At 42.6% G+C, this 26,624-nt stretch overlaps 1 protein-coding gene across 1 annotated transcript in view; it reads right to left on the reverse strand.

The window, feature by feature from the left end:
- The window catches only part of LOC136880988 (uncharacterized), a 317,532-nt gene extending 295,438 nt beyond the window's left edge, over nt 1-22,094 (reverse strand). Inside the window, exon 1 of the mRNA XM_067153560.2 lies at nt 21,710-22,094. Coding sequence (XP_067009661.1) covers nt 21,710-21,770 — 61 coding nt within the window. The 5' untranslated portion in view covers nt 21,771-22,094. The remainder of the gene's footprint in view (nt 1-21,709) is intronic.
- Nucleotides 22,095-26,624: the final 4,530 nt, after the last annotated feature.

A 26,624-nucleotide genomic window follows, 5' to 3' on the forward strand; every position in this document is an offset into this window, starting at 1 on the left:
CCGAATTTCTTTAATTAATTTCTGACCAATCTGATGTATCTTCCCCCAACTTGAATATGCTGCTTATCCCTAACCAATAAAGTGATTGTGGGCGGGTGTTTTCTTCCCTGAAACGCCTCGAACTTTCCGCGAGAGTATATAAACTGCTGATTTTAGGGTCTCGGTGCCACTTCTGTTCCATCTTTCAGTGTGTAAAGTACATAGCAGGGGGCGGGAAGCGCCTCTTTCTTCGGCAGCGGTCAACAACAAGGTAATGGCCGATTAATAACTTCTTTTTTTGCTAGCTCAGCAGTTTAACTCTCGGGGCGGGTCCGAAGTTTTTCCATAATGTAACCTTCCTTAAAATGTAAAGACCCTTGGTATCTATTCTATCTTTAAACTGCATTTCGGGATAGAGAGTGCTTAACCCTCTCGAGCTCCCACTCATATTGCTTTGAGGTGAACTTATTTCTCACAACCGATTCTTCCTTAATGTAATGTAAATTGTTCTTTTCTAAAGTCACCTCTGTAGTATGGGATTAGCCCTTGCATCAGTGGCCTAGAGCAAAATTAGGTTTTGAAACAAATACATTAGGAGTGCAGATCGCCTCCTCTCAAATTGTTATTTTAGAGGTCATGTAATTAACCTTTTTCACTTAATAGACCTCAGTAGGTTGGGTATTTTACCCCTGTGTCTATGTCCTGAGAGGACAACTTGAAGGTGGAGTTTGGTGTGGCCTTTGAGAGGCTTAAAGTTTGAGAGCGAGTAGCTCTTTCTTGAAAATTGAGTGTTGTATGCCTCGAGGAGGCTTTTCTGTGTAATTTGGAGCAAGTGCTCCTGAACATGAATGGGGTTTTCTGCCCCTCTGGTGAAACTTATTTTGGAGTAAGGTTGGGCTGATTGCCCAAGATTTGTGAATTCGGGGCTCGAAGCCCAAATACTGTAAATACTGTAATTGCACCTTTTGTTGCCTTGCTACTCTGTACCTGCCGTACTTGTTATTTCTTAATTTTGAAAAGAAAATATAACCTTGTTAAATTTTACATTAACTTTGATTCCGTAGTTTGAGACCCGTTCAAGCCCGCACCTTCTTTCACCTCTACCTACCGCAAAAACACGGTAACAAGTGGTAGCAGAGCGTGGTTGAATGGGTCTCAATTTAGCCCCTTTTGACGGCCAAACATTGCTTTGATTCAAACCCTAACAATTTTCTCAGTTGCTGGAATTTTTGATCTTTCCTGTTTCAAAATTGTTCTGTCATCATGCCCGGCCCTCGCGATGTTCTCCATCTTAACTATTTGCGCAAGGAGGAGTTGATCTATGAGTTAACTATCAGAAATGTGCAATCTGGAGGCACAGTTGCGATAGACACCAACAAGCTTAGAGAGTCCCTTGATTTGCCCATTTCCATCCCCAATTTGGGAGAGAAAGAAATTGACGACTCTCTTTCCACGATCACCGAGAATACTACTGGGCTAGCATCGGTAGTTAGTTTTTTTGATGAAAATGATCCTTCTCCTAATCAAATTAAGCGTGTGCAAGCCAGGCTATATCATTTTTCAAATAGAGTTAACGATCTGTTGTCTCTGAAATTGAATGACGTTCAGAGGAAGGAAGCTAGTATGTTGCTTGAAAATATTTCTGAATTATCCAGTAAGGTTACCCAATTGTTAACGGGGGAAGTTCCTCCCAAAATCGATCAACCAACCCCGATGAATGCAGGTAGCGAGGAAGAGCCTCCTAAGGGAGAAGTCAATAGGATAACCGTTGCTGCTCAAACTATCTCTGCCCCATTGGATAACGAGTCTGAACGCCGTAACTCATTGAATAATGTACGTTCTGAATTAACTTCTTTGCCACTTAAACCTTTACCGACTATGTCACCTGGGTTCAGCAGTTTGCCTCATCCATTGGCAATGTTGCTCAGAGGTATCTCGAAGTTTTCTGTCAACACCACCAGTGAAGTTAGTTCCTTCTTAAGGTTTTTAGTTGAATTTCAGGATCATGCCCTTGTTTTTTCTCTTTCTCCGTGTCAAATTTTGCAAATCATCTATCCTTATGCCATTGGTATTCTCTCAGACAAAATAGTAAGAGCCATTGCCGAGCAATCATCTATTGAGGATTTCCACGCCCACTTGCTAGCTAACTTCATCCCGGCTAGGGCCAGGTCCTCCCTTATTCAGAAGTACTATTATCGTGTACAGCGTTTGGATGAAAACTTGGTAGACTTCATCCAAGATATTAAATTCTATACTAGGGTGTTTGCTCTTCATTTTCCTGAAGATCAGATTGTACAGGCTATTGTAGAAGGAATTTCACCACCCTATAGGTCATATTTGTGTTTCGCGGCGTGCCCGCAAACTTTCTCTGAACTTGAGGCGTCGGCCGTCTCAGCGGAAGGAGTGAGATACGCCGATTCCTTGCGTGTCGCGAAAGAACCCCCGCCTTCTTTTAGTAATACTCGGCCTCCACCTCGCCGATCAGTCACACCTCGTAAATGTTATGCTTGCGGTTCGCCTGACCATCTTCCACTGATCAAGTCTAGTAGGGCAAATAATGGAGCTGGTTCATCACAAGGCTGTTTTAAATGTGGGGCTTTCTCACATATCGCCAAGAATTGCCCAAACTCAAATAGCACCCCCTCCTGCTCCACTTCTGGTGCAAATTCCACCAATGCCAATAATAAAATGTGACTAGCGGCTTCGGCTGAGTCGACTAATTCTGCTTCCCAAGGCTCAGCCCCTGGCAAAAAGGTCGTAAATTCAGGGAACGTTCATTTTGCAAATCCATCTTTTGAATGCCCCAAAGAGTGTCTTAGGATTGCGGCGGATACCCCCGCACCTGTTCCTTTTCTTAAGATTGAGTTAAATAACGAGCCTATAACCGCTCTATTAGATTCAGGCAGTGTTTGTTCAATTATTTCGGACCAATGGTATTCAAAATTGAAGTCTGTTTGTAAATTACCTGACTATGGCTCATCAACTGTTCAATATGTTTCGGCTAATTCATCTCCATTAGAAATTCTAGGTTCTGTACAGGTCAAAATTCGTATTTTTAAATTTACATGGAAAACCAAACTGTTTGTGGCTAAGCACTTGTCTTGCCCCATCATACTGGGAGCGGACTTCATTTCTCACACTGGTCTTGTGCTCGATCTTCAGAGTAAGTCGTGCACATTCAAATTTGCGTCCAATTGTAAAATTCCCTTGCTAAAGTGTAATTCTGTATCATGTTCATCTATTTCGCCTACCCAGGATGAGATGTTGTTAGACCTTAGACATCTACCTGAGGAGCAGGCTGATAGTATTCGTAAGTTGTGTCAGTCATTTCCAGAGGTGTTCTCTGATACTCTTGGTGTTACTGACCTTATTGAATACAAAATTGAGGTCACGGATTCAATTCCTGTCCGTTTTCTACCTTATAGACTATCTCCACCAAAAATGAAGGCTCTGAAAGAAATCATCGATCAGATGTTGAAGGATGGTATTATTAGACCCTCTAAGTCGGCGTATTCTTCGCCTATTTTTCTAGTCCCGAAACCCCAAGGTGGCTTCAGGCCTGTCATTGATTATAGGGCTCTCAATCGGAAGGTGGTGTTACAATCTGTGCCCCTTCCTGACCTTCATTCTTGTTTTTCATGGTTTCGTAAGGCCAAGTTCTTTACTATCTTGGACTTGAATCAGGCCTACAATCAAATTCCCCTAGCGGAAGAGTCTAAACATCTTACAGCGTTTGCCACGGACTGGAATTTATACGAATACAACCGCGTGCCTTTCGGGCTCCCCACGGGAGCAGCTGTACTCACTAGGCTGCTAGATAGGGTCTTCTCCGACATCAAATTTGAGTACTTGTATCACTACTTGGATGATGTCGTCGTATTTTCGGAGACCTTTGAAGAACATCTAGGTCATCTGCGAGAAGTTCTCAATCGCCTTCGTAAGGCTGGGTTAACTGTCAAGTTGTCCAAGGTTGCCTTTGCTAAGCCTTCTATGTCATTCCTAGGGCATATTGTGTCACCTGATGGTGTTGCCGTCGATCATTCTAGAACACAGGCCATCCGTGATTTTAAACCTCCCAAGGACATTAAAGGTATCGCCAGGTTCATTGGTATGGTGAATTTCTTCAGGAATTTTATTCCTAACTTCGCTAATAGAGCGGCGCCCTTGAACCTTCTTCGTAGGAAAGGCATCAAATTCGAGTGGGGACCTTCTCAACAAGCCGCTTTTGAAGATCTTAAATTAGCTCTCTGTAATGCCCCTGTACTTGCTATGCCTGATTTCTCAAAGAAATTCATCGTCCAAACCGACGCGTCGTCGTCAGCAGTAGCTGCAGTCCTTCTTCAAGAGACTGAACTAGGGAGGCGACCCATCGCCTATGCATCTAGGACCTTGTCGGCTCAAGAAGCCAAGTATTCCATCTATGAGCTCGAAGGTTTGGCAGTCTTATTTGCCTTAGAAAAGTTCCGTCTCTATCTGGAACATGTCAAATTCGACTTGGATACAGATAATCAAGCCTTAAGCTGGGTCTTAGGTAGGCCGCGTCGTACTGGTCGTATAGCCCGTTGGGCCATCCGTATTTCTGCCTTCCAATTCGATGTCAGGCATATCGGAGGTACCGAAAATGTTGTTGCTGATGGACTCAGCCGTATGTTTTCCTACGACATCGAGACCCATGAACCGGTCGACGGTTCATCACCTCCCGAGTCCATACTATCTGATGTTAATGCCATCTTAACTGATGCTCCCATGCTCTTTAGGGATATCGAGAAATACCAACGTGAAGATCCGATGCTGGCTCCGATAATGGAAACCCTTTCTTCTGGGGATCATGTAGTCCCTTATGTTCTGAGGAATGGTGTTTTATGTTGCCCATCCAGGCATGATAAGATGATGAAGGTTGTCGTTCCAGCGGTTCTTGTACCTATGATCTTCAAGTATTATCATGAAACCCCATTAGGAGGGCATCTAGGCATCTTTAAAACTCGTGAGAAGATTCGTGAAATGTTCATCTGGAAGGGTATGGACGGTGAAATCCGTGAACTAGTAAAAGCTTGTAAATCTTGTTTGCTTAGTAAACCAACTATGTCCACCAAGGTAGGCCTTTTGTCTTCGCATCAAGCGTCGCGCCTCATGGAACGCCTGCATATTGATTATGTAGGACCCTTCCCGCAGTCAAAGGGAAATGCCAACAAGTTCATCTTTGTATGCGTAGATGGTTTTACAAGATTTTCCTGGTTATTTCCGACTAAGCTGGCTACCGCTCAGTCCACCATTACTTGCTTAAATTCTATTTTTGCTTCTTTTGGTCCGTGCCAATTCATTGTGTCTGATAATGCTAAGGCGTTTACATCAAACCTTTTTCGTAAATTCTGTTTTGACTTGTCCATCTCTCATGTGACGACTTCGGCTTATTACCCTCAACCATCTCTGGCTGAACGGGTTAATCGTAATCTCAGGTCCGCGCTTATTGCCTATCATCATGAAGATCATTCTAGGTGGGACACGTCCCTGCATTGGTTAGCTTTTGCTTTGAATTCGGCGGTTCATGAATCTCACAAGTTTACTCCAGCTTCTTTGATGTTCAAGTTCGTTCCCAATACGCCGCTCTCTAACCTCTGGTCTCTGAGTGACATTCTACCTGAGACAATAGATCCGGGTAATATCAAAGATCTTTGGAAAAAGGCTAAAGCCAATCTTAAAGTATCTCATCAAAAGGTTAGGGAAAGATATGATCGTGGACGGAGACCCACCAATTTGAAGGTAGGCGACCAAGTGATGGTCAAGAATTTTGTTCCCGCGGGCAAGCTTGCCCCCAGATTTCATGGGCCGTGCATAATTCTCGATTTCCTTACACCGGTTACGTTGTTATTAAGCAACCCAGCCACCGAGAGGATATTTAGGGTTCACCTGTCGCAGGTGAAACCAGTGTAAATTTTGTGTCAACTTGCTTTATATAATTTGAAAGGATTATGAAGGTTATATTTTTTTTTGAGATTTCACTTCTAAGGCATTCTGCCCCTCCTATAATATTTTGTTTTGTATGTAAGCATTGTTTGTAAACCTCCCCCGATTTGTTAAACTGCCATTCTGTCCTTACCTCGGCCATTACCATGCTCCCGTCTCCTGCTCCACTACACACAGTGGCTCGCATCTGAAATGAATTGCTGCACGCTGCTGGCCCCTCAACCTCTCCACAATGAATGTACCCTACTATTATTCTGGTCCAACAAAAATTCTGCCGCCTAACTTTAATGTTTCAGTGCCCCCGCAGCCGCGCGGCACTGCGCCGCGTCTGGGATAGAGGAAGGGCCCCCTCGACCCCAGCGAGGACGACATGTGCACGGCGAGCCGGAGCTCTCCTCCCGGCCAAGGCTGATGTGCGGCGCACGACCTGCTACTGGCCCGCAGCCTGTATATGTTCACCGCGGGCGCGGCGTGGTTCAACATCTCTGCTCCCCTCATAGTGCGGGCGAGCGGTATCTCAGGGTACTTGAGGGGCCCGGGCGGCCTCCTCTGAATGCAAGCAGTGGCGGCTTTGCCTGGCTGTTAAAATCATCAACGTTTGAAGTACATATCCAGCTATATGGACATTCCAGTTCAACTTTACTACCTTTTCTTGGGTATTCTACTGCAATATTTGGTGGTCTTAGAAAATTTTCCTCAACTTTAAAAACTAAAGTTTTTCTTCTGAATTCAACTTCTACAAACATAAAGACTTTACTTCACCAGTAACTACAAAAATTTTGAAACTGAATCAAACCAAATTAAGAAACTTTTATAAATACTTCTGCAATTAATCTCCATATCAACATCAAAACTTGGACCTGGTTTTTAAACAAATTTCATGTGTCACCCCTGGAGGAACTTTTGGGGGGGGAGGTCTGTACCGGGCGGTACACCTCCACGCCGCTAAGTTAACATTTGCGCCAGTTGAAACTCCTCTGCTGGAGGAAGTACGAACTTTATCGACGGTATTAATTTTCAAGTTTCTCAGAAGATGTCACTACTTGGAAATTTTGGAGTTTTTGAACTGTGTCACTTTTGATGTATTTTTTTTTACCGATAGTAAGAAGTGTGAACTTTCTCTTCTAGAGGACACTACTGAAAAACTACTATGGTGCACCCTAGTGCCATGTGAAAGAACTGCTTTTTGGAGAAATTTTTATTTCAAAAGTTTGTTTCTTGTTAAATTTCTGTCTGTTATTGTTTAAGTTGGCTGTATACCCCTCTCTTTCCCCTTGTTTTGTATTTAGCCAATCCCGAATTTCTTTAATTAATTTCTGACCAATCTGATGTATATTCCCCCAACTTGAATATGCTGCTTATCCCTAACCAATCAAGTGATTGTGGGCGGGTGTTTTCTTCCCTGAAACGCCTCGAACTTTCCGCGAGAGTATATAAACTGCTGATTTTAGGGTCTCGGTGCCACTTCTGTTCCATCTTTCAGTGTGTAAAGTACATAGCAGGGGGCGGGAAGCGCCTCTTTCTTCGGCAGCGGTCAACAACAAGGTAATGGCCGATTAATAACTTCTTTCTTTGCTAGCTCAGCAGTTTAACTCTCGGGGCGGGTCCGAAGTTTTTCCATAATGTTACCTTCCTTAAAATGTAAAGACCCTTGGTATCTATTCTATCTTTAAACTGCATTTCGGGATAGAGAGTGCTTAACCCTCTCGAGCTCCCACTCATATTGCTTTGAGGTGAACTTATTTCTCACAACCGATTCTTCCTTAATGTAATGTAAATTGTTCTTTTCTAAAGTCACCTCTGTAGTATGGGATTAGCCCTTGCATCAGTGGCCTAGAGCAAAATTAGGTTTTGAAACAAATACATTAGGAGTGCAGATCGCCTCCTCTCAAATTGTTATTTTAGAGGTCATGTAATTAACCTTTTTCACTTAATAGACCTCAGTAGGTTGGGTATTTTACCCCTGTGTCTATGTCCTGAGAGGACAACTTGAAGGTGGAGTTTGGTGTGGCCTTTGAGAGGCTTAAAGTTTGAGAGCGAGTAGCTCTTTCTTGAAAATTGAGTGTTGTATGCCTCGAGGAGGCTTTTCTGTGTAATTTGGAGCAAGTGCTCCTGAACATGAATGGGATTTTCTGCCCCTCTGGTGAAACTTATTTTGGAGTAAGGTTGGGCTGATTGCCCAAGATTTGTGAATTCGGGGCTCGAAGCCCAAATACTGTAAATACTGTAATTGCACCTTTTGTTGCCTTGCTACTCTGTACCTGCCGTACTTGTTATTTCTTAATTTTGAAAAGAAAATATAACCTTGTTAAATTTTACATTAACTTTGATTCCGTAGTTTGAGACCCGTTCAAGCCCGCACCTTCTTTCACCTCTACCTACCGCAAAAACACGGTAACAATAATAATAATAATAATAATAATAATAATAATAATAATAATAATAATAATAATAATAATAATGGAAAGTGTAAGTTTATTCAAGGTTCCGTTAGGTGCTTCAGACTCTTACGAGAGATCTCGGCATATGGTAATGTTGTCCTGGAGGAGTTCGTTAACTTGCGGCAAGGAAACTGCATGGAGCTGTCGCATTTAAACACACTCAAATATAACTAACCGTAATTGGAATCGAACCCTGTACATCGGAAACGAAAGGAAAGTGGCAAAAAAGGTGCGCCTATATTTTTAAGTACTGTTAAAAATAATTTATTCAGTACCTACATATGATACGTATCATTCAATTATGTGCTATCATCATCATCATCATCATCATCATCTGTTTACCCTCCAGGTTCGGTTTTTCCCTCGGACTTAGCGAGGGATCCCACCTCTACCGCCTCAAGGGCAGTGTCCTGGAGCTTCAGACTCTTGGTCGGGGATACAAGTGGGGAGTATCACCAGTACCTCGCCCAGGCGGCCTCACCTGCTATGCTGAACAGGGGCCTTGTGGAGGGATGTGAAGATTGGAAGGGATAGGCAAGGAAGAGGGAAGGAAGCGGCCATGGCCTTAAGGTAGGTACCATCCCGGCATTCACCTGGAGGAGAAGTGGGAAACCACGGAAAACCACTTCCAGGATGGCTGAGGTGGGAATCGAACCCACCTCTACTCAGTTGACCTCCCGAGGCTGAGTGGACCCCGTTCCAGCCCTCGTACCACTTTTCAAATTTCGTGGCAGAGCCGGGAATCGAACCCGTGCCTCCGGGGGTGGCAGCTAATCACGCTAACCACTACACCACAGTGGCGGACTCAATTATGTGCTATACGTGTTAAAAAGCTGTATTCTCTATATCTCGAAATTTCGATAACTCGAAATAAAATTTAGCTCGCGAGGTGATTCGAGATATCGATGTTCCACAGTATTGCCTACTCTTGTCGAATGAAACTAAGGGGTCTGGTCAAGGTCTGCCTATCCAACAGGCGAATCACTGTCTACCGCACCATATGAGCACTGCGTGGAAGTTTGGAACTGAATTCAGGCTTTTGGCACGCAATCTAGTAATTAGCAATTGTCTACCACCACGTCTCTCACTATTCTGGCCAACATTCTGATGATAAACACTTTTTCCACCAACGGAAATCGAACCAGCCAACCGCTGTGTTAGACCATGGCCACCAGACAGGCTATATCGTCTGTGATCCTGATGCTGAGCGCACCATTTCTCTCTCCAATTCTCCAATTCTCGCCTGTGAAGCGATCTCAAATGGAACGTCTATAAACGTAAATAGGAATCCTAGAGTCTGTGGCGAGATAAAGAATACTTGCTGGGAAAGAGGGTGATAATATGCTGTACCGTCGTAGACTTCCGGCGCTACGCTCAATTTACATGCAAACCATAGCCATTCAGGTTTCCACCCTGCACTGTTCAGTCAGCAGGAACAATGTGATGGAGCACGCACTTTATCAATCCTCTAGTCTCGATTGTTCATTCATGGGTTTTTCAAGTACCTATAGCAACAGAGATATGAGGACACTGAGGGTTGACTTCACGTCCGCGAGAGGAAAGTCTACCTCCTGTTCTGATTACACGATGTAATTTTTACATGGTAGAGAGTAGATCCATCTATTGCATTTCTTTATACTATGCAGCATTAACATGGATATAATTTTGGAACTGAAAATTCACAGCCTGTTTCCAGTAATTCGAACGGGTCAACAATGGAATGGATGAAGCCACCATCTAGCGGCGAGGATAGGAACTGTGCTACTTCCGGAGACTGTCACACTCTCCTGGGGCCTGATTAAATGAATGGCAGATGAAATGAAATGGTATTAGAGAGTGTTGCTGGAATGAAAGATAACAAGGGAAAATTGGAGTACTCGGAGAAAAACCTGTCCCGCCTCCGCTTTGTCCAGCACAAATCTCACATGGAATTAGCGTCATCAATTTCCCGACATCATTGTAACCATGGCAACCAGTGTTCGTCTGTGTACAAGAGCTCAGTAGCGTCATCTTCTCACTGCCTGTTACTAAGAGCTTGAGAAAAAGACTCGTATCAAGTCACACGTTCTACTCCTCAGTGTAGAATTAAAATAGTTATACTGGCCAGAACTCGAACTATGGGCCTTGAAATAAAAGACAGGCACGCTACCTCTGAACCACGGGGCTGGCTAATAATAATAATAATAATAATAATAATAATAATAATAATAATAATACAACACGTTGCTTTACGATGCACCGACACAGATAGATCTAATTGCGACGATGGGACAGGAAAGTGCTAGGAGTAAGAAGGAAGCGACCGTGGCCTTAATTAAGGTACAACCCCAGTATTTGCCTGGTGTGAAAATTGGAAACCACAGAAAACCATCTTCAGAGCTGCCGGCAGTGGGGTTCGAACCCGCTGTCTCCCGAATGCAAGCTCACAGCTGCGTGGTACTAACCGCTCGGCTACACTTGTTTGCAGTAAGCGAAGTGATAAGTTACTAAACGCAGGTTGTTGACTAAGCTGCCTTGACCCTGGTATGGGTTACGTGATCCCTGTACCAAGTGGTGAGTGGAAACTTCTTCTTATCTTACCAAAGTAACAATGAAGTACAAGAAAACCATACCTCTATTCTTATGCAGGTCTTCATGGGTCAAGAGTCAGTTGAAAGTGGTCTAGAATTATCTGTTCCCAAAACTGCGGATGAGGGCGACTTACTATTGTGAATATTGTTCTGTTATTAAACAAATCACCCCATAATAATAAATGACCTGTAAGTACATATTCAGCAAACAACTCCGAACAGGATACAGAGTTTCCTGTTTCACACAAAGATCACTATCATAATGGCGATACTGTAAACAAAAGAAGGCTGGTGTAGCAAATGAAAGCATGCAAGCTTAATTGTAACAATCCACGAACATCGGAGTGGGGGATAGCAAATTTTCCCACACACCATCAACATGCAGACTTGTGAGTTCCATCGAGTTATTCTAATGCTAAATCTCATGGTAAATTAAAGAACACAATGATTGCATTTTTAATGACAGTTCAGCGGAGACAAATGTGCCAGGAACGATATCTCTCAAACTCCGTTGCTGTCCTCATGATCCCGGTTGAGTTTCTGGTTCTGAAGGCTCTAGGTTCGATCTCTGGCTTTTTCAGCCAAACTGATTGGATTAGACGACAGAAGAGTTAGCCATCTGAGGCCTAGTTCATGGATTTTGATCTCAGCTCACTCCAGTGGCATCTGAAGGTGCTCAAATACAACAGCCTCCTTTTGATAGAATTTTTTGGAAAGTAAAACAACCCCTGAAGGATAAAATTCCTTCACATCGGCGTCTTCGAAAACCGTAGATGTAGTTAGTGAGACATAAAATTATTATTATTATTATTATTATTATTATTATTATTATTATTATTATTATTATTATTATTATTATTGTTCTTTGCTAGTGGGTTTACGTCGCACATACACAGATAGGTCTTATGGCGACAATGGGATAGGAAAGGCATATGAGCTGGAAGGAAGCGGCCGTGGCCTTAATTAAAGTACAGCCCCAGCATTTGCTTGGTGTGAAAATGGGAAACCACGGAAAACCATCTTCAGGGCTGCCGACAGTGGGATTCGAACCTACTATCTCCCGGATGCAAGCTCACAGCCGCGCGCCCCTAACCGCCTGGCCAACTCGCCCGGTATTATTATTATTATTGGCTAAATCAGAGATTTAAAACTATCGTGAAGGCTGGAACAGAGTGGTCTACTTGTTAAGAGGAACTATGTGACTTAGATGTAGCTAGTTGCTTTACGTCGCACCGACACATATAGGTCTTATGGCGACGATGGGACAGGGAAGGGCTAGGAGTGGGAAGGAAGCGGCCGTGGCATTACTTTAGGTACAGCCACAGCATTTGCCTGGTATGAAAATGGGAAACCACGGAAAACCATCTTCAAGGCTGCCGACAGTGGGGTTCGAACCTACTATCTCCCGAATACTGGATACTGGCCGCACTTAAGCGACTGCAGCTATCGAGCTCGGTACTTAGATGTAGGATGAAATCCCTATTCCCTGTCATTCTTGAAATGGTCTTCCGTGGTTTACCAGTTCAAATTCAGGCAAATGCCAGTATGGTAACTGGCTGAAGGGAACGGTCGTCACCTTTCAAATTCTAGCATATCGCTTCCTAATATCATACCTGGAAAAATCCTGGTCCGCTTCTGTGGTGTAGTGGTTAGGTGATTAGCTGCCACCCCCATAGGCCCGGATTCGAGTCCCGGTTCTGCCACGACATTTGAAAAGTGGTATGAGGGCTGGAACGGGGTCCACTCAGCCTCGGGAGGTCAAATGAGTTGCGGGGTGTTCGATTCCCACCTCAGCCATTCTCGAAGTGGTTTTCCGTGGTTTACCACTACTCCAGCTAAATGCTGGAATGGTACCTAACTTAAGACCACGGCCGATTCCTTCCGTCTTCCTTGTCTATCCCTTCCCAAGGGCCCTGTTCAGCATAGCAGGTGAGGCCACCTGGGCGAGTACTGGTCTTTCTCCTTAGTTGTATCCCTCGACCCGAAGTCCCATGCTCCAGGTCACTGCGCTTGAGGCGGTAGAGGTGGGATCCCTCGCTGAGTCCGAAGGAAAACCCAACCGTGGAGGGTAAACGAATTAAGAAAGAAAGAAAGAAAGAAAGAAAGAAAGATATGAAAACATCCAGCCCGATGGAGGAGGTGCTACTGTGTCTATGTTTTTCAAAGCATGGATATGGTTTTGGGCTGGGGTTCTATCGTGTGATTAGTGCCCTTCTGAGAAACACCACGGGATAGTACGAGTCCCTGCGATTAGTACACCTATGTGAGGAACACCATGGATTTGCGTTGCCTATGAGTAGCGCCGTAATGTGAGAAACACCATAGGTCTGTGTTACATGTGCGTATTACATTACCTGTGAGTAGTACCATAATGTGTGGAATACCGCGAGTCTACGCTACTCGTGATCAGTACCGCTACATGAGAAATACCATGGTTTTTACTTTCCTAGACATAAGTACCATTATGAGAGACCGTTGACCTGGAGTTTGGACCTCATTAAACAACAAGCATCATTGATTCAGGATTGTGCGTTGGAAGCAGCCCCTTGGTCAGTATGTACTATTGTTGGAATATAGTTTCTGGGAAGGTGGGGCATTGCGGGTCGAATCCACTGATTGTTTTAAATTCATAATCATTGTTCATTGTCTCTTTCTTCAAAATTCTAGTCAGTGGATTAATTTTGGAATTATTTTTAACTTTCAGCTTTGCGAGTTGGATCCGTTGATTATTTTAAACTTATATTCATCCGTTCATTCTTCATCATCATGTTTTGAATTCTGGTCAGTGGGTGAGTTTTGGACTTTTAATTATCATTACATTTCGTCTCATTTCGTACCTTGACCTAGATGTTAGGCCCCTTTAAACAACAAATATCATCATCATCATCATCATCATCATCATCATCATCATCATCAATCTCACAACAGACAAGAAGCAGTTCAGGTCCTTCAAAAGTTTCATGAAATTTCAGCTTTGACTGAGCTCCAACTATGCCATGAAAGAACTCAGTACATTGAAGTATCCGCTCGTTATCTAGATGGGAAACCTCTGAAGACTAAATTCGGCAAAATTAATGAAGTGAATAAGTTCAAGTACCTAGGAGAAGTCCGACCCTTGTCCCGTTTCCCTACGGGGTCGGGTATGAGGTGAGATGAATTTGTCGTGGCGGTTTTTTTATGACCGGATGCCCTTCCTGACGTCAACCTCATCAGAGGAGTTAATGGGAGATGAAATGAATGACGTGATATATGATAGTAGGGAGAGGGTGAAACCCGGTGCCGGCACATAGCCTACTCCTGTCGAATAGCACCAAGGGGTCTGCTCAAGGCTTAACGTCCCCATCCGACGGACGAATCACCATCAACAGCGTCATATGCCCTCACTCCATATGAGCACTGCGGAGAGGTTTGGAATTTAATCCAGGCTTTTGGCACGCAATCTAGTGATTAGAAATTGTATACCACCACCTCCCCTACCCTGCCGGCCAACATTCTGATGGTGAAAATTTTTTCGACCAACGGGACTCGAACCGGCTAACCTCGGTGTTAGACCGTTTTAGACTTCAGCGCCTTAACGATCATGGCCACCAGGCGGGCAAGTACCTAGGAGAAGTAATTCACCCATTTGGGCTTGAATCGTGAATCGAATAACGAGATGATCTCAAAATTACAGAAGGTCTATAGACTTACCTGGAACATTATAACAAAAATACCAATATCCAGGAACGCAACATTAAGACTTTACAACTCATTTATCAAACCTGAAGCATTATAGACCTCGGTAACCTTAATCAATGAAGGCAGATCACTTATTATTAACGACGTAGAGAAACAGGAGAGGAAAATATTGAGGAAAGTGTTTGGTCCAGTCTACTCGGAGGGTGTTTGGATGAAAAGGAAGTCTCAGGAGCTTTATCAGCATTCTGGAAAGATCACCGACACAATCAGGAAAATGAGATTAAAGTTCCATGGCCTCATTCTCAGAATGAACAATGTCAGACTCATCAGAAGGATTCTCAACCTTGCTCTCTCAATAAAACTCAAGAACAACTGGCCCAGTGAAATAGAAAAAAGATCTTCAGGAAATTGGCATCACACAAGAAATTATTCAAGAACTACTGCAGTTCAGAAAAGCAGTCAACAACCATCATTTTGCTGAGAAAATGAATACCAGGACCAATAAAGCACGGACTGGAAAAACGGAGGAAAGTATTCAGTGCCCAGATGAAGAGATTTTGGGAGAAGAAAAATACATCAGGTAAAAAAGTTCTACCGCGCACCACAGGTGGACATAACGCTGTAAAGTAAGTAGGTAAATACATAAATAAATGAATAAATAAATAAATAAATAAATAAATAAATAAATAAATAAATAAATAAATAAATAAATAAATAAATAAATAAATAAATAATGTTAGAGGTCTTATTCCACCTGTGGCTGTGAAAGTATGGATGTATGGGCGGTGCTGAGTAATGATATTGGGAGTATAATGATATTGAGAGTACGACTAGTGCCGCGGGTGTTTTGAAAGGGCTACGCGTAGGGACGGTTTTGAAAGGGCTATGCGTAGGGCCGGTTTTGTTGGAATAGCACTTTCTGGCACAGTGAGGAAAGCGACGATAAACTACCTCACTCAAAATTATGGCCTGTACGGCAAGTTGTGGCACCAGGTTCGGTTCTTGAGAATTCCCTGTGACCGCATATTCTTTGACGGTGCATTTTGGGGATCTAGTCAGCCTCCAGGCTGAAGACAACTGACAGATGCAGTGGGGCTCATCATCTCGGGGGAACGTCTGCGCCTTTCCCGTTTGTTACCAAGGTAGAGTTATGTTATTGGTTCTACGTCCCGCAAAATACAAAAGTTTCTGGAGACACTGATGTGCGGAAAATTTTCTCTTTACGTGACGCTACATCTGATGAGGCTGACGTGCAGTTTTTGGGCACCGAATGAGGTGGAATTGAACCTACGAACTTGGACTCAGAAAATCAGGGCTCTACCATCCAAGCCACTTCTTCTTCTTCAAATCTCTTCCCCTTCCGGATGTCTGCAACCATCTTGGATGTGTTTTCTCTGTTGTGAACTGCTTGAAATTACTCTGCCGATGTCTTGAGATTCCAGTCTCTCAGGCTTTATAACCAGGAGTTAACACCTCTCTTTCCGGAAATCTTTCCTTGCAGAATTACTTGCAGTAACTTGTATCTGCTTCTCTTTCTCATGACGTGACAGAGGCATTGAATGTTCCTCGTTTACACAGCGGTCAGTAATTTGTTATCCTTCGAAGAATCTCTGCATTTGTGACATGATCTGTTCATGACTCTCTTAGCATCCTTCGGTTGAGCAACATATCGAAGGCGTCTAATATTTTATTGAGCGACTTACGTTTATGTCCACATTTCAACACTGTAATAGAGAACAGAAAACGCATAGCAGGGAGAATTCTCATTCATGTGGCTAATATTAAGTCACGACTTTTTCCCATTTTGTTGAACACAGTCCTGGCTTTCAGTCGAATTATCTAACTGATCGTTAACGACATACCAGTTTGGCCGGAAATAACGCGAACTGGGGATATGAGCGTTAGAGTGTTGGTCATACTGATAAATAATTTAAAAAAATTCGATATCTCGCGTCATTGCCATTTCATCAGCTGCTGACGTTAGCTAATCCCATGATCTTGCTGAGCAGAGTTGTTCGATATGGCAACCCTGTTGTCATAAGAGCAATACTGGTTTTTTTTTAACACGGAATGACCGGTAGTGGAGGATAGTTGTTTAGTATGGTTTATGAGTTGCAAGGATGCTGGCGACAGTATAAAAACCCAGTCTCTGATGTTGGTGGTGGTGGTGATTATTGTTTTAAGAGGAAGTACATCTAGGCAACCATTCTCTATATAACACTTTAATCAGAGAGAAAAAATGGAAAGAGGTCCGACACTTCGAAAAATGAAGGTATCGGCCAAAGGAAGACAAGAGCCACGAAGGGCGTGAAAATGCTAGTTGCTTTACGTCGCACCGACACAGATAGGTCTTATGGGGACGATGGGACAGGAAAGGGCTAGGAGTGGGAAGGAAGCGGCCGTGGCCTTAATTAAGGTACAGCCCCAGCATTTGCCTGGTGTGAAAATGGGAAACCACGGAAAACCATTTTCAGGGCTGCCGACAGTGGGGTTCGAACCTACTATCTCCCGAATGGCGTGAAAATGAAAGACTCCCCAGGCCTCCATACGTAATACCGTCAGGGGTCGGAAAAGAACAAGAGTTGACCAAGAGAGGTCGGATAGGATAGATGAAAGTGAGGAGCCTAGCACAAGTAACTGGAAGCAATGCCAAGACTCAGGTAAGGGCCCCGTGGTCGCCAATCCACGCTCCAAACTTCAGAGCACCTGGGCCCCTTTTACTCGCCTCTTACGGGGGGCAGGGGATACCGTGGGTGTTATTCTACCGCCCCCACCCACAGGGGGACCCAGTCTCTGAGCGATTTGGTCGCACGGTTCGGACACGTAGCTTGCATTCTCGAGACGGTGGGTTCGAATCTCACTGTCGGTAGCCTTGAAAAGGGTTTTACGTGGATTCATACTTTCAAACCAGGCAAATGCTGGTGCTATACCATTTTAAATTTTTTAAATGTTGAGATTATTCCTTAGCAAAAAACGTATGGGTCTCCATACAAAGAAAACCGTAAAATTACGCAATTTCCTCAATTTTTACCAAATGTTGAACGGTTAAAACAAATTTCGAAAATCACTTCCGGCGTAAAATCATTTCCGGAAAAACCAGCTTAAATCGCTTCTTCTTTACTCGTTTTCTTTTTTATTCAAAATCCTAGTCTTGGCTAATTCTTTCCGTTATGTGCTCCTTCGTTCAATACCCTCAGAACTTTTTTGATTTTTTTTTTTGATAAATGTCCACACCGAATGTAGTTATAAGGACTTAAGTGAAACTCTGAATTGGCTCTCATTAGCGCTCGTAGTGGTAGAAAAAGGCAAACTGCTAATCTAATCGACCGGATAACGAGGATTAAGAAAAGGATTTTAATTTTTAAGAATAAATGAAGAATATAATCCCATACTTTATTATATTTAATTTATCTAAAATTCGTAGCTCATATCCCTAGGATGTTTTCAACATTGAGTTGGTTGACTGAAGGGCTACAGATGTAGATTAAAAAAAAAAACTATGTTGCATTACGTCGTGTCTCATCGACACACATAGGTCATATGGCGACGACGGGACAAGAATGGCCTAGGAGTGGGAAAGCAGCGACCGTGGCCTTAATTAAGGTACAGCATCAGCATTTTCCTGGTGTCAAATGCGAAACCATCTTCAGGGCTGCTGACAATGGGGTTCGAACCCCCTATCTCCTGAAAACAAGGTGATAACTACGTAACCTAAACCACACAATTATACGCCGCGTGTACTTCAGTTAAGGCCGCCACCTTTCCTTTCCTAGCTTTTCCCCATCCCTTCACCACCAAAAACCTTCGGTATATTTATTAGTATGACGTCAAACCGCTAACAAAAAACCTCATTCCGCTGCCAAGGTAATTAAATATTTAAGGTTAAAATCCCCGATCTGGCCGAGAATCGAACCCGCAGCCCCTGAACCTAAGGCAACTATGCTGACCATTCAAGGAAGTAGCCAGAATCCACGGTACTGGCACTATGTAGGCCTACATGTAGAGTTTTCAAGTCATTGGCAGGTTGGATCATAGTTATGAAAATAGTGAAAATGAAAACCTAGAACCTGTTTTCCAGTCAGTGACTGGGTCAGGGATGGAATGAATGAAGCCCCCATCTAGCGGCGAGGATAGGAATTGTGACGGCTGCCGAAGTCTGTCGCACTCCTCCGGGGCAATGATTAATGACTGACAGATGAAATGAAATGATACTGAAGAGTGTTGCAGGAATGAAAGATGACAGGAAAAAACGGAGTACCAGGAGAAAAACCTGTCCCGCTTTCGCTTTGTCCAGCACAAATCTCACATTGGGTGACCGGGATTTGAACCACAGAACCCAGCGGTGAGAGGCCGGCGCGGGCCTCCAGAGCTAGGGAGGCTTGTAAAAACAGTAAACAAGTTTAAATTGGAGAAATATATGTAGTAACCTGATAACCTGATGTAAAATAATACAGTTCTACTGTTGCATTAGTTATTAATGTTATAGTAATAATAATAATAATAATAATAATAATAATAATAATAATAATAATAATAATAACAGCCCGCCTGGTTGCCATCATCGTTAAGGCGTCAAGTCTATATGATCCGACACCGTGGTTAACCGGTTCGAGTCCCACTGGTCGAAAACATTCACGATCAGAATGTTAGTCAGCAGGGTAGGAGAAGTGGTGATATGCAATTTCTAATCACTAGATTACGTGTCAAAAGCCTGAATTCAATTCCAAAGCTTTCCGTATTATTCTTATGGAGTGAAGGCGTAAGATGCTGTTGATGGTGATTCATATTTTGGATGGATACGCTAAGCATTGAACAGACTCCTTGGTGCTATTCGACAGGGGTAGGCTATGTTCCGGCACCGGGGTTCACCCCTCTCCCTTCCTACTGTCATAAATCCCATCATTCATTTCACCTCATTAACTCCTCTGATGAGGGCGACGTCAAGAAGGGCATCCGGTCATAGAAACTCATTACAAAGATTCATCCAATTTTATATCCGACCCCGTAAAGAATCGTGACAATATACAACAACAACAATAACAATAATAATAATAATAATAATCATCATCATCATCATCATCATTTGTTTACCCTCCAGGTTCGGTTTTTCCCTCGGACTTCGCGAGGGATCCCACCTCTACCGCCTCAAGGGCAATGTCCTGGAGCTTCAGACTCTTGGTCGGGGGATACAACTGGGGAGTATGACCAGTACCTCACCCAGGCGGCCTCACCTGCTGTGCTGAACAGGGGCCTTGTGGAGGGATGGGAAGAGTGGAAGGGATAGGCAAGGAAGAGGGAAGGAAGCGGTCGTGGCCATAAGTTAGGTACCATCCTGGCATTCGCCTGGAGGAGAAGTGGGAAACCACGGGAAACCACTTCCAGGATGGCTGAAATGGGAATCGAACCCACCTCTACTCAGTTGACCTCCCGAGGCTGAGTGGACCCCGTTCCAGCCCTCATACCACTTTTCAAATTTCGTGGCAGAGCCGGGAATCGAACCCGGGCCTCCGGGGGTGGCAGCTAATCACGCTAACTACTACACCACAGAGATAATAATAATAATAATAATAATATTAATAATAATAATAATAATAATAATAATAATAATAATAATAATAATAATGTCTGCTTCTGTGGTGTAGTGGTTAGTGTGATTAGCTGCCACTCCCGGAGGCGCGGGTTCGATTCTCGACTCTGCCACGAAATTTGAGAAGTGGTACGAGGACTGCAACGGGATCCGCTCAGCATCGGGGGGACAACTGAGTAGAGGAGTTTCGATTCTCACCTCAGCCATCCTCGAAGTGGTTTTTCGCGGTTTCCCACTTCTCCAGACAAATGACGGGATTGTACCTAACTGAAGGTCCCAGCCGCTTCTTTCCCTCTTCCTTTTCTGTACTCTCCAGCCTTCCCCTCCCCCACAATGCCCCTGCTCAGCATAGGAGATGAGGCCGCCTGGGCGAGGAACTCGTCCTCCTCCCCGGTTGTATCCCCGACACAAACTTTCATGCTCCACGACACTGCCCTTGGTGCAGTAGAAGTGGATTCCCTCACAAATTCCGGAGGAAAAGTCAACCCTGGAGGGTAAATGCATTAAATAATAATAATAATAATAATAATAATAATAATAATAATAATAATAATAATAATAATAATAAAATCGTAATTTGATGTCGTTATTCCTTGTGTTACAGTCATTCCGATGAGAGTGTGTGGCATCTGATGTGGTTAGAAGAAATGAAATGGTGAATGGCTTTTAGTGCCGGGAGTGTCCGAGGGCAAGTTCGGCTCGCCAGATGCAGATCTTTCGAGTTGACACCCGTAGGCGATCTGCGCGTCGTGATGAGGATGCAATGATGATGAAGACAACATATACACCCAGCCCTCGTGCCAGAGAAATTAACCAATTGTTTAAATTCCCGAAACTGCCGGGAATCAAACCCGGGACCCCTGTGACCAAAGGCGAACACGCTAACCATTTAGCCACGGATCCGGACTGTAGAAGAAACATAGTGTTTATGTGTGAGTTAGAGGAATGTTAGAAAAAACACAAATATTCGGAAGTTGTTAACGATTAAATTCCCATGACTCGACTGAGAATCGAAACAGTGGTCCTGTGACACTGGCCAGCCAGCCTCGTAGCCGGTCAATGACATTAATAATAAACATTCCTTGAATTGCTACAAATAATTTTAAAATGTTCGGTGTGTCACACGCTTTCTCTAGAAAAGTGTTTTCTTAAACTTGACAGTAAATCTATTGGCCGTAGCATTTAAACATTTTAAATCCAGCCGCCTTTAAAGTGCCTGAGAGTGGCATAGAACTGCAGACTTCATATTGGTGGCGAGGTCATTACCGTAAATTACATTAGGAGAAAGTGAAAGTGTTTCAATGAAAGTGATGGAATATGGAAGGAAAATAGTCCTCTTAGGCACTGAAAATTTATACAAAGAAAAGAATTGCAGTTGTTAGGTCCTACACAGGAAATATGGGAATGAAGATAAAAAATTACGGTATAAAGTGCATAATATTATAGAGTGCATAATATTGCAACATATAACTGATATACTGTAGTCCTACCTTGGCAGTTGAACAATGTTGATACCGTCAGGAAAATTAGGTATCCGCCCCACCAATCCATTTTAAAACCTTCAGTAAATGTACTTCTATAAAAACTTTAAGGGTATTATTCTTTTCAGTTTATCATATTCCACAATTAAGTTCACAAATTGCGACGAAAATTAACTTTACAATGTATTTATTTTTAAGACAATATTATATTAAAAGTATCTGAGGATTATTTTAACAGTTTAGTGAAGCAATAATTAAGGTTCACTCACTAACACTTGTAAATGTTTTAGTGTAAGAACAGTACTTTTTCATGTTGACATCCACCAACATTCACGCGAAGTATTTGGATCTCCGTGCTCGGAGAAGAGCAGCATGCACTGCGCCAACGAGCGACTCTCGCGTGTTCACGCTACGAACTGCCGCAGGGCAAGCGAAGCAAGGCTTCCCCAGCTTAGCACACGCCAGACGAGCGGCTGTCCCGAGTGGCGTGACGTCACCGGGGGTATCAAATTGAGGGCAGCAGTGGGCACTGATAATATCAGTCCAGTGTTTACACATGAGTGCGGGGGAATGAGTAATGACTTTAATTGTAATGTAAAACAGTGGGATACCTACGGGCGGTTAATAAGAAGAGACTTGTATGCCAAGGGAGGGGTAATTGTTAAGAGGAATGCTTTGGGGACATCTTTGTCGCCGCTGAAATTGTCACTAATGAAACATTATACTTATCATTAGTAGAAATAGGCATTACAGTATATGAAAACGAAGCAGCAATCCAGAAAGAAGTGTGGCAAGGCTGCAGATTGTTCCCTCTCTTTTTCAGTGTTTATATTAGTAAAAGGCACTAAAGGAAATCAAATAATAATTTGGAAAGGGTATCAGAATCCAAGGACAGGAAATCAAAACTTTGAGATTTGCCGATGATATTGTTATTTTATCTAAGTCGGGAGAAGATCTGGAGAAACTGCTCAATGATATGGACAGATTCTTGGGAAAGGAGTACAAGATGAAAACAAACACGTTTGGGCTGGGAAGATTTGGGAGAAAGGAGACGAGCTGTTCGACTAAGTGGTATGTTCCGAACTGTCAGTGAAGAGATGGCGTGGAATGTCGTTAGCTTACGAATAAGTTTGAGTGGTGTTTTTAAAAGTAGGAAAGATCATAATATGAAGGTAAAATCAGAATTCAAGAGGACAAATTGGGGCAAATATTCGTTTCTAGGAAGGAGAGTTAGGGATTGGAATAACTTACCAAGAGAGATGTTTAATAAATTTCAAATTTCTTTGCAGTCGTTTAAGAAAAGGCTAGGAAAGTAACAGATAGGGAATCTGCCACCTGGGCGACTGCCCTAAATGCAGATCATTAGTGGGTTATTGATTGAAGTCCAAAACAAAAGTAATGGAATGCATTCGAACGAAGTCGAGTGATTCAGGAAATATTAGATTAGGGAATGAAGTCTTAAAGGAAGTTACTTGGGGAGTAAAATAACATTGGCAAATGTAAGGAGGATATAAAATGCAGACTAGCACAAGCAAGGAAGACATTTCTTAAGAAAATAAATTTGCTCACTTCCAACATTGATACAGAAATTAGAAAGATGTTTTGGAAGACTTTCGTTTGGAACGTAGCATTGTATGGAAGTTAAACCGGGAATAACTAGCTCGGAAAGAAATAGAGTGTAAGGTTTTGAAATGTGGTGTTACGGAAGAATGTTTAAGGTGAAATGGGTGGATCGAATGACGAATGAAGAAATAATCGAAATGGTGAGAGGAGATCGATTTGGTGAAATTTAACGAGAGGTAGAGATAGAATGATGGGACACATCTTAAGAAACCCAGGACTTCCGCAGTTCGTTTTTGAGTGAAGTGTAGGGGTAGACGTAGGCATCAGCAGATTATAGTATTCCTAGTGTAGTAGTTACGTAGAAATTAAAAGGTTAACACAGGATAGGGTGGCTTGGAGAACTCCATCAAACCAGTCTGTGGACTAATGACCCAAACAACAACAACAACAACAACAACAACAACAACAACAACAACAACAACAACAACAAAAACCAGATTTAGGGAAAATATGAAAAGGCTACGAAGATACCAATGCTTTGCTACGGTTTTATTTATTATTTATATCTTCGGGTCTTAACATTCAATTTAATCCTCTGGTGGGGGTATATTTCTCAAATCTTGACTTTCTTAACGTCTGGTATGGTACCTAGAGGCGACCATCATGCGAAACTTCTACCTTGTACGTCAATCTCACAAGAATGGACATTTTTTCTTTCGTGATCTAATCCCTACTTAAATCGCTTAGGGATGAGGTGCTTTAATATATGTATTTGTTATTTCACATCCAGAACATAGATTTTAACCAGGCGGCTTTGGAAGATTGAATCTTAACTTTATCGGAACTAACTCCCTATTTAATCCTTTTCAGGGAAAATATTTAACATATGAGCAAAATGCGTGTTTCTAGCTGCTGTGTAAGTGTGGAAAAACGAAAGAAATATGTGGACACTACACTCAAATTTCAGCCTAATATAAGGTTCTAAACCTATCTAAGGTGTAGCCGATGCATATACAACAAAATATCCAAGTACCAAAATGTAGATCGTTTCAACCATGATACGCCTACCAGTTTCCAAACTGTAGCTGTTCATTAGGTGATGAAAATAATTTCTAACTTTGTGAAAAACGTACGTAATTTGCACCAGGTCGAGACGTTTACCTCTATCTTTGCTATAAATCGAGAATATACCAGAAAATATTATAGGACCAAACATGAAGGCGAATAAATGGGCCGTCTGGTGGCGCATTCCATATCTCGGTACTTACTGGCACGTAAATGAACTTCCGAGGGACTAAATTCTGGCACCTCGGCGTCTCCGGAAACCGTAAAAGTAGTTAGTAGGACGTAGAGCAAGTAACTTATTGTTATATATCGGTATGACATACCGTTTCGTCACAGTAATTTTCCAAAAGACCACTCTAATGTAGAGGAATCGGAGGTTTGTGGGAGGAACCCCTAACGAGCGAAAGCGAGTCTAAGATACGAGTATAAAAGAGCAAACATAAAGTGAAGTTTGAACTTCGTTTGTCAAATGGTTACGGAAGAAAGTCTGTTTTCGGAGCTAACCTCCATTTAAACTCCGTAGGGGTGGATTATTTAAAATATCCCGCAGGTATGGAGTTCATTTTCTAAATCTTATTTAAAACTATTTCTTAGTTAACATTTAAGACATAAAAGAGCAGCCATCATTTCGGAACAACCTACATGAGAAGCGATTTTATTTTCAACCCTTGTTTTATTTAATATCTACGATATGGGCATGCCCATAGTATGAAATTCTAACTTTTATACAAAATGATGATTTTTGCCATCGGGCCTCACCGTCATTAAAATCCCTTCAGGGTGGAACGTTTTAAGACGATCTGTTAATTAATATCTATGACGGAGAGAGAGAAAACCATCATGTGAAGTTTCAATCTCGTATGTTTTAGGAATGAATATTGAGTAATCATCATCATCTACTAAAACCAATGCCTTGTCGTTGTAGCCACATCTGACGATCTTTTGCTAGTCTCTATATGAACCACATGCCAGTTCACTGACTGAGTTCCTATTGCATGACATCCTTGGTCGTCCCCTGGGTCTCTTTCCCAGTACTTCACCTTCAATGATGGTTTGGAGAAAACAGAGTCATGTCTCAGTACGTGTCCTAGGAACTTTGTTTTCCTCTTCTGTATCGTATTTAATAAACATCAATCCTCTTTTACGTTCTTTAAAACAAAGACATTCGTTTTTTTATCCATCCAACTTGTTCTTGTAATTCTTCTCCAAAACCACATTTCAGCAGCCTCAAGTTTGTTTTTTGCCTGTTTCCTTAATGTCCAGGTTTCGCACCCATACAGTAACACACTCCAAACAAAGGTCTTGAGAAATGATTTTCTGGTCACCAAACTGAGATGGTGTTGGGGCTGTACCTTAATTGAGGCATGGCCGCTTCCTTCCCTCTTCTAGGCCCTTCCTATCCCTTCGTCGCCAAAGGACCTATCTGTGTCGGTGCGACGTAAAGCAAAAAGTAACAATAAAACTGAGATGGTTGTTTAGCAATAAGCTTTCCTTATTTTGGAAGGCTTGTTTTGCTACCACTATTATCTTGTTGATTTCTGAAACGGATCTCTTATCAGAGGTAATTACACTACCCAAATAGGAGAATTTTTGACTTGTTCTATCGGCGTCTTATTTAATTGTGGGCTTCTTTTGTCTACTACCATGAATTTTGTTTTCTTTATATTTCTACCGGGAGGTACACCTCTACGCCGCACATTTAAATCTTGCGCCAATTAAAACTCCTCTACAGGAGAAACACTGAACTTGAAACTAGACCTATTTAAACGTTTCCTCTGAAGATGTCACTACCGTAATTTTGTGATTATGAAGTTGCCAGTACTGTGTGAATTTCAACTTGTTTTGTTTTCCGTTCATCAAGAAATTTGGACATTCTCTCAGAGAGGTCACTGCAATAAACTATGATCATGCACCCTAGTGCGAAGTGAAGGAACGTTTTTTAAGAAATGTTCTATTCATAAGTTTTTCCTTTACTAAATTTCGTTCATTCATTTTTGGGTTGGCATTATTTATCCTTTCTTTCCGCCTGTTTTGAATTTAACCAATCAAGAATTTCTGTAATTAATTTCCAACCAATCACGTATTTCTTCTTCGATTTTGAGTGTAAATTTTGTATCCTCCAATAAAATTCTGTGGGTGTGTCTTGGTTATTCATGAAAGGTCTCGAACTTTCCCCGAGGGTTAATAAACTGCGGATTTTCACGGCTCTTGGCCACTTGATCAACATCTAACTACGTGTGTGTATGTGAAGCAGGAGGCGGGAGGTGCCTCTTTCATCAGGCAGCAGGTTTTCAGC

This window comes from Anabrus simplex, chromosome 9 (genome assembly GCF_040414725.1).
Source record: "Anabrus simplex isolate iqAnaSimp1 chromosome 9, ASM4041472v1, whole genome shotgun sequence".
In the NCBI taxonomy this organism is placed as follows: domain Eukaryota; kingdom Metazoa; phylum Arthropoda; class Insecta; order Orthoptera; family Tettigoniidae; genus Anabrus; species Anabrus simplex.